Here is a 22,416-nt window from a genome sequence, read left to right as displayed (position 1 = left end):
CAGCAAAGCCCTACATTTTTGCCTTCCCTAAAGATGCCTTTTTAAAGATTTGTCCTTATTTCCAGCAAGAACTAGCACCTCTCCTGGATTGGAACCAGACCAGATTTTTCTTCCTACACTTGTTTTTTTTTTTTTAATTTAAATTTTAAATTTTATTTATATGCCGCCCTTCTCCGGAGACTCTTGGCGGCTTATAATGCGTTAAGCAATAGCCTTCATACTTTTGCATATTTTATACAAAGTCAGCTTATTGCCCCCACAACCGGGTCCTCATTTTACCCACCTTAGAAAGGATGGAAGGCTGAGTCGACCTTGAGCCTGGTGAGAATTGAACTCGCAGTAATTGCAGGCAGCTGGATGTTAAATGCTGCCTTAGTAGGAGGCATTAGCCTCCTACGCCACTCAGGCTCCTTGTTACCGTGTTTCCCTGAAAAAATATTTTTGACCCTGTCTTATATTTTTGTGAACCCCGAAATAAGCACTTGGCCTTATTTTCGGGGAGGTCTTATTATTTTGGGGCGCATGGAGCAAGATGGGGCTCCTCTTGCTGTCTTACCTGATTTCCAGCTCTGCGTTTAAATATTTTCGGGGAGGGCTTATTTTTTGGGGGAGGCTTATTTTAGTGCATGCGCTCAAAAGCCCATCTAGGCTTATTATCGGGATGCCTTATTTTTGGGGAAACGGTACTAACTTATTACCTGCAGTGATTCATTTAATTATTGTGGCAAGAAAAATGGTAAAATGGAGCAAAACTCACTTAAAAAATGTCTCGCTTGGCAACAGAAAACTTGGTCTCAGTTGCGGTCATAAGTTGAGGACCACCTGTATCCATTTCAGGAAAGGAGGAGAAAATGATAACTATATATACATGGGTAATAGAAAATGTACACATGAATATTCACAATTAGCAAACCTCAAATTACTTTCCCATCCACCTACTGCTACTGTTCTCAAGAAAGAATTATTGTCTTAATAATAAAAAGAAATGTATCAGTTGTCATAGAAGTTTTGATAAGGATATCAAAAAGCAAGGCCTCAATTAACACACTTTCCTCCTATGCTTCTATCTTGCTAAGATGTCCCAAGAATTTGTTTTCCTCACAATCCTTAGGACTATGGAATTATTCTTCCGGTTATCTTTTCATTCATCTGTCCATTCTTGCAAGAGATCCACACCAGACCAAAAACCTGAGTTCTGTGGGGAAAGAACTGGGGATGCACAATAATTCGAACGATTTAATTCAGAATGATTCCTTTCTTATTTCAAAGTAAAAAAAATGTTTCTTTAAAAAAAAGGGGGGGTGGGGCTTCATGGCCACTGAAATATTCTTCAAATGAAGAAGGCTGAAATCATTTTTTAAAAAAGAGCTTTCCTGAAGATCGTGTCAGCTGCCACCTTCCGCTTGCTTGTACTTCGGGGACAGACTGTCATGAATTGTGGGGAGGGAGGAGGGAGGAAGGCAAAGGGGAAAACGAAAGTTAAGTTCTGCATCTCCTGCCTGCATATCTTCCTGTACACAACTGGCCATTACAAAACATCCTGCCTGAACTTGATTGGTTGCACGGGGTGGGTGATGGGAGGGGAAGATTAAATTTAGGGCTTTTGGCATAAGATGCTCCGTTCTGGCTATGCCTTCACTGCAACGCCCTTCTCAAAGCCCTGCCTTTCTCAACTGATGGAGCCGAGGATGTTTTTTATTTAGAGGTTTAAGTGGCGGCAGGTCTGACACATTGAAGAGTTCCCCTGCCCTGCAGCGGCCTGTGAGAATCACCTGGAGAAAGAGGAGGAAGAGACGCAGCCCAGACAACGGTGAGATAAGAAATTCCTGTGTGCAAAATAGGAATGCAATTGGAGAAAATGTCTCAGGGTTTCTCCTTCCTGGTTCACTTTAGGATGAAGGCAGGAAGCGCCTTCAGACTCTGTTTCTGTAACCCTGTAAGAAAAGTAGTTTTAGTGTTTTTGTGACTTTGGTGTTCAAGGCGGATCTGTCCGGGATGGCAGACACCCCTTCGCCTCAGACTTCCAGTACGTGAAGGCAGTGGTGGGATTCAAGTAATTGAACAACTGGTTCTCTGCACTAATGATTTCTTCCAACAACCAGTTTGCCAAACTGCTCAGAAAGTTAACAACCGGCTCTCCAAAGTGGTGCGAACTGGCTGAATCCCACCACTGCTTGAGGGGCTGTACAAGAGAGGGTTGACTTATTCTCCAGAGCAGGACAAAAAGTAACGGATGAAAACTTGTCAAAGGAGAGATCCAACCTAGAATTAAGGAGAAAATTCCTTTCAGTGAGAAGAACTAACCAGTGAAATGCTTGCCTTTCTAAAAGTTGTGGGTGCTCCATCACTAGAGGTTTTAAAGAAGAAATAGGACAGCCATTTGTCTGGAATTGTAGAGGGCCGTGATGGCGAACCTGTGGAATGCAGAGCCATATCTGTGGGCGCGCAAGCGTTGCCTTAGCTCAGCTCCAGCATGCATGTGTGTGCTGGTCAGCAAATTTTCAGGGCTTCCGGGCCCACCGAAAATCGGGAAATGGGCTGTTTCCGGCCTCCGTAGGACATCCTGGGGTTGGGAGGGGCCGTTTTCACCCTCCCCAGGCTTCAAGAAACCCTCTGGAGCCTGGGGAGGATGAAAAATGGGCCTTCCGAGCCAATAGTGAAATCCTCTGCAGATCCCCACCGGTTCGCTGCCAGCGCATGTGGCTGCATGCCAAACGCGCAACATGCATGCACATACACAATACACGCCAAATACATGCTTCGCACAGAAAAAGAAGACTTCACTAGGTAAGTAGAACAGCGAGGGGCGGAACAGCTGTGCCGCGCGACTTAGCTTCGCTAGAAAGCAGGATTTTTTTTATTACTATGATTTTTGCTTTAATTTATATGCCGCCCTTCTCCGGAGACTCAGGGCGGCTTACAATGCGTTAAGCAATAGCCTTCATCCTTTTGTATATTTATAAAAAGTCAGCTTATTGCCCCCCAATCTGGGTCCTCATTTCACCTACCTTAGAAAGGATGGAAGGCTGAGTCAACCTTGAGCCTGGTGAGATTCGAACTTGCAGTAATTGCAAGCAGCAGTTGTTAATAACAGTGCTTAGTCCACTGTACTACAGGCTCTTTCCTGCTTTGTAGCAAATATAAGCTGCACGGCACAGCTGATCATTGGAAATACCGGTTTGGCTGAACCCATAGCTTTTTTTAACTACTGGTTCCCCTGAACTGGTAGTTTTAATCACTTGCCTGAACCAGGACGAACTGCTAGCATTTTACCTCTGTTCCGGGCCCACCAGTAACCTTTTTGCCATCATGTGCTAAAAGGGGGGGAGCACTGGGGGGAGTCTCCGGGGGGGCTCACGTGCGCATGCATGGGGGGCAGGGCATGGGGGCATTAATTATGGATGTGGGCACAAGCGCACGTGACACACACACTCCGCACTCCTCCCCCTGCGCTTTTGGCACGCAACAACAAAAAGGTTCGCCATCACTGGTATAGGGTCTTCTGTTTGGGCAGGGGGTTGGACTAGGACATCTCGAAGGTCCCTTCCAACCCTATTATACTATGTTCACTTCACAGGCAGAAATAGAAGCTGTTCTAACTTGGGAAACCTGTTAGGCTCTCTTTGATCAACCAACATGGCTTCAGTACGGGAAGTGTCCAGTTTCACCGAAGACCTGCTGTGCCCCATTTGCCTCTGCCTCTTTCGCGAGCCCCACATACTGGAGTGCGGCCACAGCTTCTGCGCTCCCTGCCTGGAGCCCTGCATCCCCACTGGGGAAAGTAGCGGGCTCTGCCCTGAGTGCCGGCTCCCCTTCACTTTGCGCCACATGAACCGAGCCCTCTGCAGCTTGGCCGAGAAGGCCCGGCTTATGAAGCTGGATGAAAGGGCTCAGCTGAGCGGCACCGGCATCTGGTTCTTCTGTGAGGAACACGAGGAGCCTCTCAAGCTCTTCTGCAGCCAAGATGAAGAGTCCGTTTGCGTCATCTGCCGGGACTTGCCTCAGCACCGGGGACACGACTTCCTGCCCATCAAAAATGCGGTTCAGACCTATCAGGTGAGAACTGGACCTGGGAGGAGAAAGAAGGTGGCCTCTGGTTGAAGAACAGTCACTCAGTCTCTCCCTCTCCCTCTCTCTGTCTCTTTTTCTCTCATCTCTCTTTCAATTTGTGAAATTTATCTCACCATGGGGCTACTCGAGACAGCTTATTTTGCATGCCAAGATAAAATACAAGTAGGGTTCATATCATATATGAATCATAATAAGTGTCATAATAAACAAGGACACTGAAACGAAGCTTTTGATACCTCCCAAATATTTACCAGTAAACATAAGCTAGATTTCTACTCTGAAACGCATGGAGAAACACTAATGTCATACTGAATCTGTATCTCGCATATATGCAATTAATTTCCCACTTCCTGAAGATTCACTATTTGATCTATGAACTACTAGGAGGCTGGAAAGGGCAAGAGTTTTGGGATCTGCTGCTGGCATCTTCTGTCATCTGGATTTGTTTACCTGCTGGATGACTTCTATTTGGAAGAAGGTTTAGTTCTGAGAATTGTTTGGGAGTGAAACATTAACTTAAGGCAGTGGTGGGATTCAGCCAGTTCCCACCACTTTGGGAGAACCGGTTGTTAACTTTCTCAGCAGTTTGGAAAACTGGTTGTTGGAAGAAATCATTAGGGCAGAGAACCGGTTGTTAAATTACTTGAATCCCACCACTGGCTTAAGGACATTATATGAGGAGCAGCATCATTGGGAAAGGAATTTCCCTCCAGGGCTTACAAGAAAAACATACTGTTGGAAGAAATGTCCTTCTGGGTTCAGTTCCAAGTGGGAAGAAAGACACTGGAAACATGGAGGCTGCTTGGAAGGATGGTTTAACGGTGAAGCAGAACCACCAAGCACGTGTGATTCTGGGTAGATGGCCACATGGAGTGGAGAGTGAGATATATTCATACCCTCTCTTGGGCCTTGCAAGAAATGCATCCTATTGATTGCCAGACTCCCAGGGGGCTGGAAACATGGAGGCTGCTTGGAAAGCTGGTTTAATGGAGCAGACCATTAAGCTCATGGTCCTGGTGCAATAGAGAGTAGAGAGAGAGTGCTATTTATAGCCTCTCTTGGGTTTTGAACTTGAGCTTCCTGTTCCTGTGGTAAGGGCAGGTATTCTATTGGCTGTCAGGCTCCCAGGAGGCTATGCGGGGCTCACAACTAACCTTCTAGGCTGTCTGTGTCCCAGGCCTGGTTGAATCTTGCTGGGTGATGATGTAATGAAGGGGCTTTGGGCAATTCCTATTATGGCTTAATGGCTTTCTCCTGGTTTGGATCTTGAGTGAGGATTAATCCTATCACCCTGGAGCTGAAGGCCTTTTGTCTTGTAAATAGGATGGCCCAGTCTTTCTGGGGCTATTAACAAAGGCGGGGGCTGCTTTCCAAGAGCATGTTTCTCCTTTATTCATCCAGGGAGGTATAATATTCTACCTTTTTAATATTTCTTAGAATAGTTCATTCTACTTGGAGTGGGGTGTGTGCTAACTTTCTACAATACCTTTCAATTACACTTTCAGTTGCATTAGCTAAGCCATTATGGACTGGTCAGTTTCAAGGCACTGTCTAGATCAGCGTTTCTCAATCTTAGCAACTTTAAGATGTGTGGACTTCAACTCCCAGAAATCCCCAGTCAGCAAGATTAAAGTTGGTAAAGTTGAGAAACACCGGTCTAGGTTGATCAATTGGTTGATTATGCACCATTAATGTAATGAAGCGGGCTCTGATAGATGACCACTGGATAACTTTCTATTCACTCTATTCTAAAAAGCAATGCATCCGGTTGGAAAAAGTACAAACTCAGCCAAAATCCTTTTGGTTCCTCTAGGAGGCCTCTAAGTTGTCAGAAGAAAGGAACATTCTAATGACATACAGCTTAAAGGTTGGTTAGGTCAAGGGGATCCACATGAGTTAAAAGTTGTCTATTGTCAGAAGATGATTTGAATCTATGCTTCAGTAATCTACAAAAAGAATTATAACTTTTGCAAAGAAACTCTGTAATTAGGAAATGTCAATTAAAAATGATAAATGTATATGACCATATGAATTGCTGAGTTAACAGAATCCTTTGTCTAGAAGGGTATAAAACCTAATTTCTGTCTTTGTTCAACGCTTCATGTACAGAGCCTTGAACCTATTGCGCAATATATATATAAATCTGTCTCTGATTAATCTAAAAGTTGTGTTTGTCTTATTAAATCCACAACACCATCATTTGTTTAATGACTATTCAAAGTTACAATGGCACTGAAAAAAGTGACTTATGACTGTTTTTCACAGTTATGACCATCGCAGCATCCTTATGGTCACATGATTTACATTTGGATGCTTGGCAAGTGGTTCATATTAAGGAACAGCTGCAACGTCCCAGGGTCACGTGATCTACTCTTGTGATCTTCTGACAAGCAAAGTCAACGGGGAAGCCATGTTCACTTAACAACCGTGTTACTCATTGAACAACTGCAGTGATTCACTTAACGGCTGTAGCAAGAAAGGTCGTAAAATGGGACAAAATTTATGTAACAAATTTCTCACTTAGCGAGAGAGAGGGAGAGAGAGAGGGAGACTGACTCTACAAAAATTCCGTAAGAAAAACATTAAATAAATACCGGGGAACATAAAAATTAATATATTGCTAACTAAATCTATCATTGTATAAAACACTCTTAACTGCTATTAATGCTAATTACGGCTGGTTGGGGGACAGACATCTGACGGAACCTGGCTGGAGGTATAAAATTGTCCTGGAGTCAGTCAAATGCTGGTGTTCATTTTATGTGGGATCAGAACTTTCTCTTCCTTTCAGGACCGGCTGAAGGCATCTCTGGAGCCTCTTGAGGAAGGTCTCAGGCGGTTGAAAAGGAGCCAGTGCCACCAGCAGGAGAACATTATCGAATTAAAGGTGCAGCTGGGAAGTGGTGAGGGTTGGGACTTCCTGTTTAATGCTAAACCGAGTGTATCTTCTCTCTCTTCATCCCAGCAACTATTGCTTTCGATGCTACCATTTGTGGCTCATTAATTTAATATTAGGTGTTTCATAGTCAGCATTTAATCCCGGCTCCTGCAATTCAGTCCAAGGAAAAGAAAAGCTACCTGCTTGTTTGATTTGCATTCAAATCAACAATAAATGAATAAATATGCTGTAGTGTGGCATTCAAGTCGCCAAAGTTGTCAACCATGCATTTTTCAGGATATTCCATTCTGTTTCCTCTTCCCCCGGGATTCTCAATTTAGTTTTAAACATTTAGAAGCACTGTGGTGCTCTAAGCTATGGACACTCTTACAATTAGAACTTTGTGTACTGATAGAAGGGAATATTTGTAGCTCAGGTTTGAAGGGTGGGGTCCCTGGTGCTTTCTGAACTTGCTTGTTTTCTTGGAGATGTTTTGCTTCGCAACTAGCTAACATTATCTGTTCTAGAAGGGAGTGGGATTTGCACTCCATTCTAGCACTGATGATATTACCTAGTTTGGTAATGAAATGTCTACAAGAAAAACAATCAAGCTCGGAGAACAGCAGGGGCTCCACAGAATTCTCTTTGTGTGCATGTATGTACATCTGTGTGTATATGTGTGCTATTACTACATTATAATAAAAAAGGCAAAAAAATGAATTTCCTGGTGTTGCTTAGGTAATCATTATAGTGGCATCGATTGATTGATTATGAGTTACCTGACAGTGAAATGGGTGACATATAAATTCAATAAATACATAAAATAAATTATATGCTATCAAGTAGTTCTCAAATCCGAGCAAAACGGAGTTTCTCCATGACGATTTATCCCTAACCTGGTTTTTCAGATCTTCTAATGGTGCCCCCATTGCCACTATGTCCACCATCTATCTTTGCATTTGTTCTTCCTCATCTTCTCTTTCTTTCCATCTTTCCTAGTATTAAGAGTCTCCTTCAGAAAGTTAAGTCTTTGCATCGCATGCCCGAAATAGGATGTTTTGAATCATTAGTGCTTCAAATAAGGACTCAAATGAGTTGATTTGATGGTCCATTTATTCATTTATGTATTGCTATGCAAGGTATTCTCAGGAGTCTACCCCAAAACCAACACCATTGTGGACAGGTGATCATTTCTGTTTGACCAAACCACAACCTTTTGCTGTGCCCCGTCTATGTTTTTCCAGATCTGCTCCGAATCCTTGTCTGATCATATCTCTGAAGAGTTTATGAAGATGCACCAGCTGCTGAACGACCGAGAACTGGCTATAAAACAGGCCTTAGAAAACCAGCGAGAAAAGAACTTGGCTCAGATGGAAACCAAGTTAAAGGAACTGGACTGCAAGATGGCTTCATGTTCCGAAACTCTTTGTCGTGTACAGGCCAGCCTTGAATGCAAAGACCACATTAGTTTCCTTAAGGTAAGGAGGATTGGGGGCTGTGGGGTTTTCTTGGGAAGGAAAAAATTGCTGGGTGCATAGATTGCACCACAACATTGTCAGAAGAATAATTCGGGGTTCCAACTTGAGCCGGGGCTGCACAAGGATAAATAAAAATGAGGGAAAAAGAAATATTTATTCCTAAAAACAAAGCAATTTGCTTTTAGGGACAGGCTGTAGAGAAATGGGGTACAGCAAACTTTATAAGAGATTGTCCGGGATGTGGAAGTGTTTACGTGCTGAGGTGTGTGTGTGTGTGTGTGTGTGTGTGTGTGTGTGTGTGAACATACAGTTCTGTTGGGAGACTTACGTAATTTAATTACCCCTATTTGTGTTTGCAGACCTTATCCTTGGATACGTGGATTAGGCCTGGGTAACTTATTTCAGGATTTTAGGAACTTTGCTAATTTAATTAAATTGGAGAGAATGATTCTCAGACCATTGTGGATTCTGTTAATATTTTTAAAAGAAACAGTATAAAGAATAAAATATAGTTGGATATAAAACTTCTTGCACCAAGATTTGTTCAGTTAGGGTTTATCACGACTGACAAAATCTCTGTGGTTTTTTTTAAATCTTTCTAAGCCACCCAGAATCACTGAGAGTCAGTTGGGTGGCCAAATCAATTTTCTTAAACAAATAAAATAAGTAGGACTGATTTCCTGTAACAATTGCTAGATTCCACAGTGTTTGTTCATATAAAAGAGAGATCGATCAGTACAGTATATGCGCTTTATATCACCTTCGGTTTTCAGTGGCATCTCAAGCACTCTCACTCTACAATCCTCAATTTTTGTTTCTTCTATATTTGTTGTGATAGCATTTCACCGGGATTTTTTTCCTGATAATAAACTCGGCTGAGGATCTACTGAAAGTAGAATCTGTTTGTGTGCCATTAAAATGCAGAACGCTTTGGCAGGAAAGTGGGTGATTATCCACAGAAAGAATTAGTTTCACTGTTATCTCACATTTTTCTTTCTTTCTTTCTTTCTTTCTTTCTTTCTTTCTTTCTTTCTTTCTTTCTTTCTTTCTTTCTTTCTTTCTTTCTTTCTCTCCCTTCCTTCCTTCCTTCCTTCCTTCCTTCCTTCCTTCCTTCCTTCCTTCCTTTTCTCCCTCCTCCCCACCCACAGGAGGCAAAAGAGTTGCTAGAGAGGTAAGTAGTGTTTCTCTTTTCTTATATATCAAATTACAGCCAAAGTTAGGACCAACATTTCCTTTCATAAGCAAGGTGGTTGTTAAATGTTGCCCCCAACCTTTTTTTTTTTGCCATCGTTGTTAAGTGAATCAGTGCAGTCGTTAAGCCAATCCAGCTTCCCCCATTGACTTTGCTTGTTCCAAGCCAGCTGGGAAAGTTGCAAATGGCTGTCACGTGACCCCCCCCCAATGCGGCAACTATCGTAAATGCAGGCGGCTTGTCAAACACCTGTATCCTGATCACGACCAACAGCTGTAAATGTGAGGACCATTTGTAAATCACTCCTTTCAGCGTTGTTGTAATTTTGGTGTCTCATTGAATGGTTGCTAAGTCCAAGACTACCTGTATAATAAATATATGAAAGGAAGAAAAGCATGAGCCAACAAGGAAGGCATTACGTTATATTAGTTTGCCTCCTCATTGTAGGCATAATGGGCTTGGTTCGTATCAGGGGCACCTGTGGTGGCCCAGGCAGGGCTGGGGAGGATCCACTTTTGCTAGTAGTTGTTTTGCTGCCAGCGAAAATGGAGCTCGGGGGGTCCCGCGCAGCCCCACATGAAACGTATTGGCCGATTATCTGAGGAACGACGCTGAGGTGATCTGCAGCTCACAGGTAACGTTTAATATGAGGAATCATCGTAACTAACAGGCAACGCTAACTCCAAAAGAACCGCGAACCTCGGCTTGACAGCTCTTGTATACTAGCTGTCAAGCGGCTAGCCAATCCGTGAACAGAACATGAGTCTTTACCCGCTAGGGGGCCTACTCCCCGGAGCAGACTCAATACACTACACCACGGGCTCCATTTTCGGCTGTGATGGCCACCCGCAGCCCCCTGCCAGCGAAAAGGGTCATCGCACGCAGCCCTCCCAAGCTCCGTTTTCACTGGCAGAGGCACCGCGGGCCAGTCCTTCACTGTTTCTAGGGAAGCCCCATGGGCCAGAGCTGAGCACCCCGCAGGCCGGATCCAGCCTGCAAGCCTTGAGTTTGACACTCCTGATGCAGGGTATATTACTTTGCCTCCTCACTGTAGGCATGACTTCCTCTTCCACCTTTCAGAAGCTGCTGGATTTGCCAAAATGAGTAGGTGAAGCTCCTCCATGCAGTATACGGAAGGGAAGATGGCTCCTTGTTTACTTCCATTAAAAAAAAACCTCTGCTACAATTATAAAGTTGGCTCCTCTTCCTTCTTGGGAGTAGAGGCAAAGCAAGGCTGATTTGGCCACAAAAAGTTTAATTGGGATGGAAAATGTTCTTCTGGCCCTTTGACTCTTACCCAAATCACTTCCAAAATCTCTGTAAAACTACAAAAAGAAAAAGTGGAGATTTTCTTGAGTGAGTCTTCCCTTCTGATGATGACGTGGGCATTTTCTTGGCAATAGTATGGCCATCACCACCTCCTGGTTTTTGCAGCTTCCATGGGAAGTATTCATCAGCTCTGAATCTACTTTCCCCCAGTATTTTCCATGTTTTTCCCCTTAGTGCACAAAATCCATTAAAGAGGCAAATAATAATAATAATAATAATAATAATAATAATAATAATAATAATAATAATAATAATAAGAAGAAGAAGAAGAAGAAGAAGAAGAAGAAGAAGAAGAAGAAGAAGAAGAAGAAGAAGAAGAAGAAGAAGAAGAAGAAGAAGAAAGGACTGAAAATCTCGCACTTGATATACATGGATGATTTGAAGCTGTTTGGTAAAGCAAAAGCTGAACTGAATTTATTAATTGAAAACACAAAAGAATTCAGCCAAGACATTGGTATGCAGTTTGGAATTGACAAATGTGCCACAATAGCAACCAAAGCAGGCAAAATCATAGAAGAGGATGGAATAGAACTAGAGAATGAAGAAATGATAAAGGCAGTAAAATCAGAAGAAGGCTACAAGTACTTGGGGATTTTAGAAGCCTCTGACTTAATGCATAATAAAGTCAAGGAATTAACTTCAGCCAAATACATTCGGCGAATTCGTAAGATATTAATGTCCAAATTGAGTGGAGGAAACATCATAAAAGCCATAAATACCTGGGCTATATCTGTGATTAGATACTCTGCAGGAATAATTGACTGGACCCAGATGGAGTTAGACAATTTGGACAGAAAAACAAGGAAGCTTATGACAATGAATCATGCCTTGCACCCTAAAAGTGATGTTGACCGATTATATTTACCAAGAGCAGAGGGTGGTCGAGGACTCCTACAAGTAAAGCAGACTGTGGAAGAAGAAAAACGCAGCTTGAATGATTACATCCAGAAAAGTGAAGAACCAATGATTAAGGAAGTAAATAAAGGAGGCCTTTTAAAGACAACTAAAACAAAAGCAGAATATAAGAAAGAAGTAATTGAGCAGTGAGCTGAAAATTGGAAACACAAAGCTCTGCATGGCCAATACTTGAAAAGTATTGAAGGCAAAGCTGACCAGAAACTAACTTGGAACTGGTTAAGATCACTGAAAAAAGAAACAGAAGCTTTATTTTGGCAGCTCAAGAACAAGCCCTAGCCACAAACTGCATGAAGGCAAAAATTCAACATGTTACCACCAACAGCAAATGCCGCCTCTGCAATGAGAAAGAGGAGACAGTCGACCACCTGATCAGTGGGTGCAGCAAAATTTCACAAACTGACTACCTATAACGCCATGACCGTGTTGCTAAGATCATTCACTGGAAATTGTGCCAGAGGTTTGGATTTGAGTACAGCAAAAACCACTGGGAACATCAGGTTGAGAAAGTTTTAGAGAATGAGAAACTCAAGATCTTGTGGGACTTTAGGATTCAGACTGACAGGCACTTGGTCCACAACACACCTGACATAACAATAGTTGAAAAGAAAAAAGTATGGTTCATTGACATTGCAATACCTGGTGATGCACGGATTGAAGATAAGCAGCAAGAAAAAATCACAAAGTACCGGGATTTGCAAATTGAAGTTGAGCGACTGTGGAAAAAGAAATCGTGTGTTGTCCTGATTGTAATTGGAGCCCTTGGAGCAATACCCAAAGGGCTACCCCGCTATTTAGAAATTCTAAATTTGCTGGACTTGAACATTTTGACTCTACAAAAAACCACCTTACTCGGAACAGCTTACATCCTCCGACGATATCTTAACAGTTCCTAGGTCCTTGGTTAGGACTCGAGCTGCTGAGCTATTAACCAGCCTCAAAGGCTGTGAATCTCACTAAAGATTAACCAATAAATAATAGGGCAGCATCATTCTTTTTTGATCAGAAGTGCTCAGATATCTCTCTGTAGAAGGACCCCGATCTGATTCCTCTAGGCTTGATAGATAGAGCCATGGTGGCGCAGTGGTTAGAATGCAGTACTGCAGGCTATTTCTGCTGACTGCCGGCTGCCTGCAATTTGGCAGTTTGAATCTCACCAGGCTCAAGGTTGACTCAGCCTTCCATCCTTCCATAGTAGGTAAAATGAGGACCCAGATTATTTGGGAGCCATATGCTGACTCTGTAAAATTGCTTAGAGAGGGCTGTAAAGCACTGTGAAGCGGTATATACGTCAAAATGCTATTGCTATTAGGGCAGCTTATTCTACAATGGCTGATCCTTGGGATGCTCTTCTCCTACAGGGTCCGTAAGGAACAAGGAGCTCCGGAGGAATCCGAACTAGATGCTGAACTGGTAGGAGAAGATAGGCTGGGGGTCAGCAGTGAAGACACAGATGAGTGTGAGAATGAGACTGATAAAGACGTTGATGAGGAGGAAGAGGAGGAAGAAGAAGAGAAGGAAGAAGATGGAGTGGTGGCTGTAGACTTGAACCTGGGCGAGTTTAAAGGACCTCTGCAATTCTATGCCTGGAAGGAGCTCCTGGGTGCAGTACATCCAGGTGAGTTGAGGTTTTAGACCAAATGTACAGGTTATTGGTTTATTACTTTTATACCCTATTTTTTTTTTTTGTGGCAGTTCAAGGCTATGTACTCCACAGCAATAACCCTGTAATGTGATGATGATGACGATGATGTTATCCATTCAGTCATGTCCAACTCTTGGTGATTCTATGGGCCAGTTCTCTCCACACCTTCCAATCTTGCACTGCTTCTCTGAGTTCTTCTATGCTCTGGCTGTTGTCCATCTTTGATGGTGTCGAGCCACCATGTTCTTTGGTGGCCTGGTTTCCATTTAACACTAACTCTTCCAAATATAATTACTTAACTGCTCTAATTACCCCATTATATATAATTACACCATAATGTAGTTTTGGGTTAAAAGTGAGAAAGGAAGCTTCAGACATGTTGAGGATGGCTAATATCACATTCATTTGTGTCTAATTTTTTTCTGGACCACTTTATTTTATTTTTATTTTATTTTATTTCGAATTTATATACCGCACCTTCTCTCGAGAGACTCAGGGCGGTGTACAGCCAGATAAAAAACATACAATATAAACATTAAAAAACAATTAAAAAGATATATATTAATTTGGCCCCAGTTTAAGATAACAAACCAATTAAAAACTAAAAATATGTTAAAAAATATGTTAAGCCAGCCCATATTTATACTCCTGCAATAACCTGCTACACAAGTCCGTTCTTATTCATTCTGAATTCTTTCCATCTTTCCTCTCCAGTCCCTGCAAGAATCACTTTGAACTGGAAATCAGCTCATCCCAGCTTGGTCCTTGTGCAAAAAGCCACTGAGGTCAAGTTCAGTCCTGACCGACGGTTGTGTCAAGAAATGCCAGAGGCAGCGGAAATGCAGGGTGCTACAGGAGGTTTTCTGGAGGAGCTCCTGTTAGAGCCCTCTCCGATTGTGACTACAAGAGATGTGGCTTTGGACCTAGTCCGGATGGCTGAAGCTAAAGACCAGCGTGTAACTCAAGCAATTTCTAAGCAACTTAAAGAAAAGCAACAACAGGAAAGGCCCAAGTCACAACAATATAAGAAGGGAGTTAAGAGTACTACACAAGAATGTGAAGCCATGGGGGGAGCAAAGTCGAAGATTTCGGAAGAAATTTGGCAATTCTGCTTGTCGCTTCAAAAAAGTCTACATGACGATTAAGTTTCTATCTTGGAATGTGAATGGATTAAATTCACCACAGAAAAGGAAGAAATTATTCACATATTTGAGACAATTTAATAATGATATAATATGCCTACAAGAAACTCATGTTAGAACACAAGATCAAAAATATTTGATAAATTCAAAACTAGGAACACATTTCATAGCTTCAAATCTGGTAAAAAAAGAATGGTGTGGTTATTTATATAAACAAAAGACTGTCAGCTAAAATTATAGAAGCAGATGGAGGTGGTAGGTTTATAGCAATTGAACTGCACACAGTAAGTGGCCAAATTCTAGTGATTGGAATTTATGCTCCTAATCAACAACAGGATCATTTTTACAAAACTTTGCATTCCAAAATATTGCAATGGGACTATAGATCTATTTTAATCATGGGAGATTGGAATGGAGTAATTGACTCTAAAATAGATAAAAAGAGTTTGGCGAAGTCAAGGATTAGACTACCACAGACTTTTTTTGATATGAAAGAAGATTTGGAATTAAAAGATATTTGGAGAATATATAATCCAAAAGAAATGGACTTTACTTTTTTCTCAGATAGACATAGATCTTTTTCTAGGATTGACTTTATTTTATTATCAGCTGATTTACTTGTTAAGACAAAAAGAACAAAGATTTTTCCAAGAACTCTAACCGACCACAGCCCAGTATGGATAGAAATTGAGATGGGAATTGAGAGAAGATCATGGAGATTAAATGAAAATTTGTTTAGATATGAAAAAAATATAACAGAACTTAAAAAGCAGATGAAAGAATTTTTTGAAATGAATTTGAATAAGGGTACCCCTATTGAAATTGTGTGGGATGCGAGTAAAGCGTATATGAGAGGGGTACTCATTCATATGAACTCAAAACATAAATTGAATCGACAAAAGAAAAGATCTGAAATGGAAGCAGAAATAAAGAACAAAGAACAGTTACTTATTAAAAATCCAACAGATGAAAGAATACGTGGTGCTATAAAACTTCTGAAAGATCAATTTCAAATGCTTATGGCGGAACAAACAGCAACAAATTTACAATATGCGAAACATAATACATTTTGTAATGCTAATAAACCGGGTAGATGGTTGGCTTATACACTAAGGAAGAAGCAGAGTATACGGACTATTGATAGTATTGATATTGGAGGGAAGGAAATTTCTCAACAAAAATTAATTAAAGAAGTTTTTGTAGATTATTACACTAAATTATATGCTAAAGATGACATGCAGAATGGACTTACAGAAAAATATTTAGAAAATAAAAGAGTTACAAAAATTACCAATCAACAAAAGGAGAGAATGAATTATCCTATAACAGCTGAGGAGATTATTGCCGCAATTAAACAATTGAAAACAGCTAAAGCTCCTGGAACGGATGGTTTAACTGTGGTGTACTACAAAACTTTGCAAGCAGAAATGGTTGAACATCTTAGAGATTTATTTTGTAACATACAACAAGGGGGTAAAATACCCCCATCATGGAAAACAGCTTACATCTCTTTGATACCAAAAGAGCAAACAGGTCCTAAAAAACCTGAGAATTTCAGACCAATATCTCTTCTGAATAATGACTATAAAATATATGCAAAAGTATTAGCCAACAGGTTGATGCCAGTTATCCAAGAGGTGATTCATGGTGACCAAGCGGGATTTATAGAAGGCAGATATATGAAGGACAATGTAAGGCAAGTTATAGATTTATTGGAATATCTTGAGAAGAATAAACAGATCCCTGCAGTGCTGGTTTTCCTGGATGCGGAGAAGGCCTTTGATAGAGTGGATTGGAATTTTCTATTAAAGACTTTAAAAAAGATGGACTTTGGGGATCAATTTATACAGGCGGTTTCAGCAATTTATCAAGAACAAAAGGCACAGATTATTATTAATGGAAGTTTGACAACAGATTTTAATATTGAGAAAGGAACAAGACAAGGTTGTCCGTTATCCCCACTGTTATTTATTTTAACACTAGAAGTCTTGTTGAATACAATACGGGATTCGAGTACCTTGAAAGGAATAGTGATAAGGCAAGAGGACTACAGAATAAGGGCATTTGCAGATGATCTGGTTGTTACCCTAACACAGCCGATGGAATCAATAATCCAGATGAAAGACATTATAAAAGACTATGGTACAGTATCAGGATTTAGACTGAACCAGAAAAAAACTAAGATGATAGTTAAAAATATGACACAAGATCGAAAATACGAACTTGAAAGGAGGGCAGGTTTTGAGATTGTACCAAAGGTTAAATATCTAGGAGTTCAGGTTGCAGAATCAAATATGAAATTGTTTCAAAATAATTATGAGGTGTTGTGGCGAGATGTACAGAAAGATATGGAGACTTGGAAAAAACTGCAGCTGTCTTTACTTGTAAGAATAGCAGCAGTTAAGATGAACATTTTGCCAAGATTTCTTTTTTTGCTTCAAATGATTCCGGTGCTTAAAAGTGATAAACAATTGAAAGAATGGCAAAGTGGACTGAATAAGTTTGTCTGGAACAAGAAAAAACCGAGAATGAAATTGAAAATTATGCAAGATGTTCCAGAAAGGGGAGGTCTTAAACTTCCAAACCTACAATTATATTATGAAGCAGCAGCTTTGACTCAAGCAAGTGATTGGTTTGGAAGGAAAAAGACTGGAATATTGAATATAGAAAGCTTTGATCTTGAATTTGGTTGGCATGCTTACTTATTCTATGAAAACAAAGTGGATAAAGTATTTAAAAGCCATATACTTAGAGACTCCTTGATGAGAGTTTGGAAGAAGCACCGATTCAAATGGGATTACAAAATACCGGTATGGCTGGATCTTGGTTATATCATGTGGAATACAAATATAATGTCACTCGGGGGGGGGGTGTTATATAAAGAAGTTCTTTTTACAGATGCGGGCAGATGGCAACTGAAGACATTTGAAACACTGTTGGATAAAGGGAATTAACCTAACTTGGTTACAGTATAACCAACTTCAACTGAGATGGAAAGAGGACCAAAAAATTGGTATAATGTTGCATGAGGAAGAATTGGTTAGACATATAAGAGAAAGGTCCAATGCATATTAAAAGGCTTTATAATGTCTTGTTAGAAAGGGATTCAGAAACTGAATTGGTTAAAGATTGTATGATTAAGTGGGCACAAAATTTTGAAGAACCAGTGATGTTGGAAACATGGGAAAAAATTTGGGTTCAGAATGTTAAATTCACACAGTCGCAGAATTTGAGGGAAAATTTTTATAAAATGTTTTATAGATGGCATTTAGATCCTAAGAAATTGTCGTGCATGTACCCTAATGTTCAACCAAAATGCTGGAGATGTGACTGCTTAGATGCTACATATTATCATGTTTGGTGGACTTGTAAGAAAGTGAAGGCTTTTTGGATAAAAATTTGGTGGGTCATGCAGAATGTTTTGAAGAAAAAAATTCAATTTTCTCCACAATTGTTTTTATTGGGTATAGTTAAGGGTTTTACATTGGGTGAAATAAAGTTGATATTGTATATGATAACAGCAGCGAGATTACTGATAGGTCAATACTGGAAAAATGAAGTTATGCCCACTATCGAGGAATGGACTTTGAAGATGGCCAGCTTTGCAGAGATGGCGAAGATTGCAGCATATCTAAAAGATCGCTCACAAGAGACTTATGAATGGGAGTGGAAAAAGTGGATAGATTATGTGCAGAACAAATATCAAATTAGGAAGTATCAGATAGCTTTTAACTGAAAGTATTATATAAAGATAGAAATATTTGAATTTTGTGAAGATGAAAAAAATATATTGGGGGTGGAGGGGTTCAGGTTTTATAAAAAGGGGACTCTGATTTGGATTATATTCTGTGGAAGTCCGGGGGGAGGGGTGGGGTGGGGAGGTTAGGGAGGGTTAGGGAGGGTTGGGGGGGGGGAAATGGGGAGAAAATGTAATTGTAAAACTTTTCCAATAAAAAAAAAAATATGAAAAGAAATGCCGGAGAGGTTCACTTCCACCCCGTGTGTGGTGGGATGGAAGGGCATTACCACTGGCCGCTTCTACTGGGAAGTCAATGTCGAGGACGGCACCGATTGGATAGTGGGGATGGCCAAAAAGTCTGTGAAGCGCAAAGAGGAGCTGAACTTTCTACCCCAGGAAGGGGTGTGGGCTATTGAGCTGAAGGCGGGAGAGTACCAAGCTCTGAGTGAGCCCCGTACGCCCCTCTCGGTCTGCGGGGAGATAGAAAAAGTTGGGGTTTACCTGGACTTTGAAGAGGGGCAGCTCTCTTTTTACAACAGCAGCAGCATGACCCACCTCTACACCTTCCAAGTGTGCTTCCATGAAGGGCTGCTCCCTTTTCTCAGCACTCGCAGCGAATACCCCCTCTCAGTGAGGGGCCTGGAGCTTTGAGATCTTAGCTCAGGGTGTAGCATTGCAAAGAACAGCCTGGTGAAAGTTGAAAACATCGAGGTGCATTAGGATGGCTGTTTTAAGAGAAAGTCCATGCTATTCCCTCTTTGCAAGCAATCGCTCCAAGATTTGAAACTGGTCTGACCTGACTATTGTGGTCCATGATGGTTGTTTTAGGTGCAGAGAGTAAATGTAGCTTTCAAGTTGACCTTCTATTTCCCACATGCTTAATTTCCTTGACCTGTTGACCGTAGTGAGGATAGAGGTTGCCTCTGTCCACCTGTGGTGCAAGATTTTTTACTTGCTTTCAATGCATTCCACTGCAGGCAAAAACAGTGACTGCGAGCCATACTTCCTGCCCTTGGTTGGGAAGGCCTTAGTAGAGATGTTCCAATATTCCAATACTTGGTTGTGTTTGTATCTGTAACAAGTGATGGTTTTCTCTCATCACCATATAATGCTATAGGTGCACAGCAAAACAACTCTAACCCTATTATGATTGCAAACATGCCTTTTATTCTTCCATGTTTTCTGTTTATCATTGTTTATACGTTTTCTCTAAAACAATTTCAATAAAATGTTTCTTTTAAAGAAATGTAGAAGAAATGTAGAAGTCAGAAGGTAATGTGGGTGGATGTGGTGAAAACTGGAATCATTTGTGTTAGAAAATATGGCAACGCAAATTGAATTGAGTTGATGTATCTTCAATTTACAAAAAGTCAGAAGGGACTGAATGACAAATAACTAGGCTATCATATAGATTTTGTTAGAAATTCTGTTATATATAGCACCACAGATCAAACAATATATACGATTTTGTATTTAATATACAAAATCGTCGTTATTGTTTTCTTCTTTTTTCTGTTTTGTATTTTATCTTTCTTGTTAAAAGAAAATATGTTAAAAGAACAAATAATTAGATTGTGATCAGCTTCCTTGCCCATTATATGAACTCTGCCAGCACACTAAGCTACAATGCAGTTTGTTTATCTGCATTTTGTCCACATAGGCTTAAGATCAAATGAATTGTGCAAATCCAACCATTGAGTTTACAGCTGAACTGAATTTTTACCTGAATCAGAGTTCTCTGCATTGAGGCACAATCTCCTATAGTACTTTACAGCGAGTCTTGACTTATAACCACAACTGGGACAGGAATCTCGGTCACTGGGCAAAATGGTAATTAAGCAAGATGCCTATGGGATTACTTTGCTCAGTGATCTCAATTCTGGCACTCCCAGTTGCAGTCATGTGATTGTGGGGGTCATGAAGCAGAGTGCAGGGGAGAGGCTGTGGGAGGCCTGTCACAGGCCATGTGTGGCCGGTGGGGTATTGTAGTGTGGTGCAAAGCCACAGCCATCCCAGCTCATCCCTACAGGGCAGGACGTGACGGCAGCAGCACCACACTGGATTTGAAGTAGAGGCCTAAGGCCTTCAGCAGTCTCAGCCAGCTGTGACCACCCTAGTCTCTAGGGTGACTCAATTGCCACCTCCTTTAATCAGGCCAAACTAAGAGAAGGCAAAGACTTAATAAGCCATTGTTAGTTAGTTCATGGTCAAACAACAACAGGCCCAATAGAACATGTGAGGAAACTTTTGACTACTGCAGCACATTCTCCCTGGGGCTGCCCTTGGAGACCAGCCAGAAGCTTCCACTGATAGGGAATGCAGTGGCTTGAGCAGTAATGGACATATTTCAGTGTATTTTGCAAGCTACATTGGTTGTCGATTTGCTTCCGGTCCAATTCAAGGTGCTGGTTGTTCCCTTGCAGGCCTCCATGGCCTAAGCCCTAAGGGACCATCACCACCATGATTATTGCAACTCTCGTAAGTTAGCTATTCTCATGTCCCTACGTAGACCTATAAGATCTGGGCCACAAAAATCCAGATAATATACGAAATAGCAGCAAAGCCCTACATTTTTGCCTTCCCTAAAGATGCCTTTTTAAAGATTTGTCCTTATTTCCAGCAAGAACTAGCACCTCTCCTGGATTGGAACCAGACCAGATTTTTCTTCCTACACTTTTTTTTTTTAATTTAAATTTTAAATTTTATTTATATGCCGCCCTTCTCCGGAGACTCTTGGCGGCTTATAATGCGTTAAGCAATAGCCTTCATACTTTTGCATATTTTATACAAAGTCAGCTTATTGCCCCCACAACCGGGTCCTCATTTTACCCACCTTAGAAAGGATGGAAGGCTGAGTCGACCTTGAGCCTGGTGAGAATTGAACTCGCAGTAATTGCAGGCAGCTGGATGTTAAATGCTGCCTTAGTAGGAGGCATTAGCCTCCTACGCCACTCAGGCTCCTTGTTACCGTGTTTCCCTGAAAAAATATTTTTGACCCTGTCTTATATTTTTGTGAACCCCGAAATAAGCGCTTGGCCTTATTTTCGGGGAGGTCTTATTATTTTGGGGCGCATGGAGCAAGATGGGGCTCCTCTTGCTGTCTTACCTGATTTCCAGCTCTGCGTTTAAATATTTTCGGGGAGGGCTTATTTTTGGGGGGAGGCTTATTTTAGTGCATGCGCTCAAAAGCCCATCTAGGCTTATTATCGGGATGCCTTATTTTGGGGGAAACGGTACTAACTTATTACCTGCAGTGATTCATTTAATTATTGTGGCAAGAAAAATGGTAAAATGGAGCAAAACTCACTTAAAAAATGTCTCGCTTGGCAACAGAAAACTTGGTCTCAGTTGTGGTCATAAGTTGAGGACCACCTGTATCCATTTCAGGAAAGGAGGAGAAAATGATAACTATATATACATGGGTAATAGAAAATGTACACATGAATATTCACAATTAGCAAACCTCAAATTACTTTCCCATCCATCTACTGCTACTGTTCTCAAGAAAGAATTATTGTCTTAATAATAAAAAGAAATGTATCAGTTGTCATAGAAGTTTTGATAAGGATATCAAAAAGCAAGGCCTCAATTAACACACTTTCCTCCTATGCTTCTATCTTGCTAAGACGTCCCAAGAATTTGTTTTCCTCACAACCCTTAGGACTATGGAATTATTCTTCCGGTTATCTTTTCATTCATCTGTCCATTCTTGCAAGAGATCCACACCAGACCAAAAACCTGAGTTCTGTGGGGAAAGAACTAGGGATGCACAATAATTCGAACGATTTAATTCAGAATGATTCCTTTCTTATTTCAAAGTAAAAAAAATGTTTCTTTAAAAAAAAAGGGGGGGTGGGGCTTCATGGCCACTGAAATATTCTTCAAATGAAGAAGGCTGAAATCATTTTTTAAAAAAGAGCTTTCCTGAAGATCGTGTCAGCTGCCACCTTCCGCTTGCTTGTACTTCGGGGACAGACTGCCATGAATTGTGGGAAGGGAGGAGGGAGGAAGGCAAGGGGGAAAACGA

At 41.1% G+C, this 22,416-nt stretch overlaps 1 protein-coding gene across 1 annotated transcript; it reads left to right on the top strand.

Annotated features, from left to right (window-relative positions):
• Positions 1 to 1,687: 1,687 nt before the first annotated feature.
• On the top strand, positions 1,688 to 19,420 carry LOC139309372 (zinc-binding protein A33-like). The gene is made up of 8 exons (XM_070933433.1): positions 1,688 to 1,810; positions 3,578 to 4,056; positions 6,863 to 6,958; positions 8,194 to 8,427; positions 9,576 to 9,598; positions 13,225 to 13,481; positions 14,223 to 14,316; positions 18,635 to 19,420. Exons 2-8 carry the CDS (start codon positions 3,637 to 3,639, stop codon positions 19,038 to 19,040), a joined length of 1,530 nt encoding a protein of 509 aa, XP_070789534.1. The 5' UTR covers positions 1,688 to 1,810; positions 3,578 to 3,636; the 3' UTR covers positions 19,041 to 19,420.
• Positions 19,421 to 22,416: the final 2,996 nt, after the last annotated feature.

Source organism: Pituophis catenifer, unplaced genomic scaffold (assembly GCF_029215685.1).
Source record: "Pituophis catenifer annectens isolate HBS135680 unplaced genomic scaffold, rPitCat1.0.hap2 SCAF_2, whole genome shotgun sequence".
In the NCBI taxonomy this organism is placed as follows: Eukaryota; Metazoa; Chordata; class Lepidosauria; order Squamata; family Colubridae; genus Pituophis; species Pituophis catenifer.
Note: the sequence above shows the minus strand (reverse complement) of the source record. Positions and strands in the feature narration are given on the sequence as shown.

Coding starts and splice junctions, on each gene's coding strand:
- LOC139309372 (XM_070933433.1), top strand. CDS start 3,637: ATGGCTTCAGTACGGGAAGTGTCCAGTTTCACCGAAGACCTGCTGTGC. Junction 4,057..6,862: donor ATGCGGTTCAGACCTATCAG/GTGAGAACTGGA, acceptor TCTTCCTTTCAG/GACCGGCTGAAGGCATCTCT. Junction 9,599..13,224: donor GCAAAAGAGTTGCTAGAGAG/GTAAGTAGTGTT, acceptor CTTCTCCTACAG/GGTCCGTAAGGAACAAGGAG.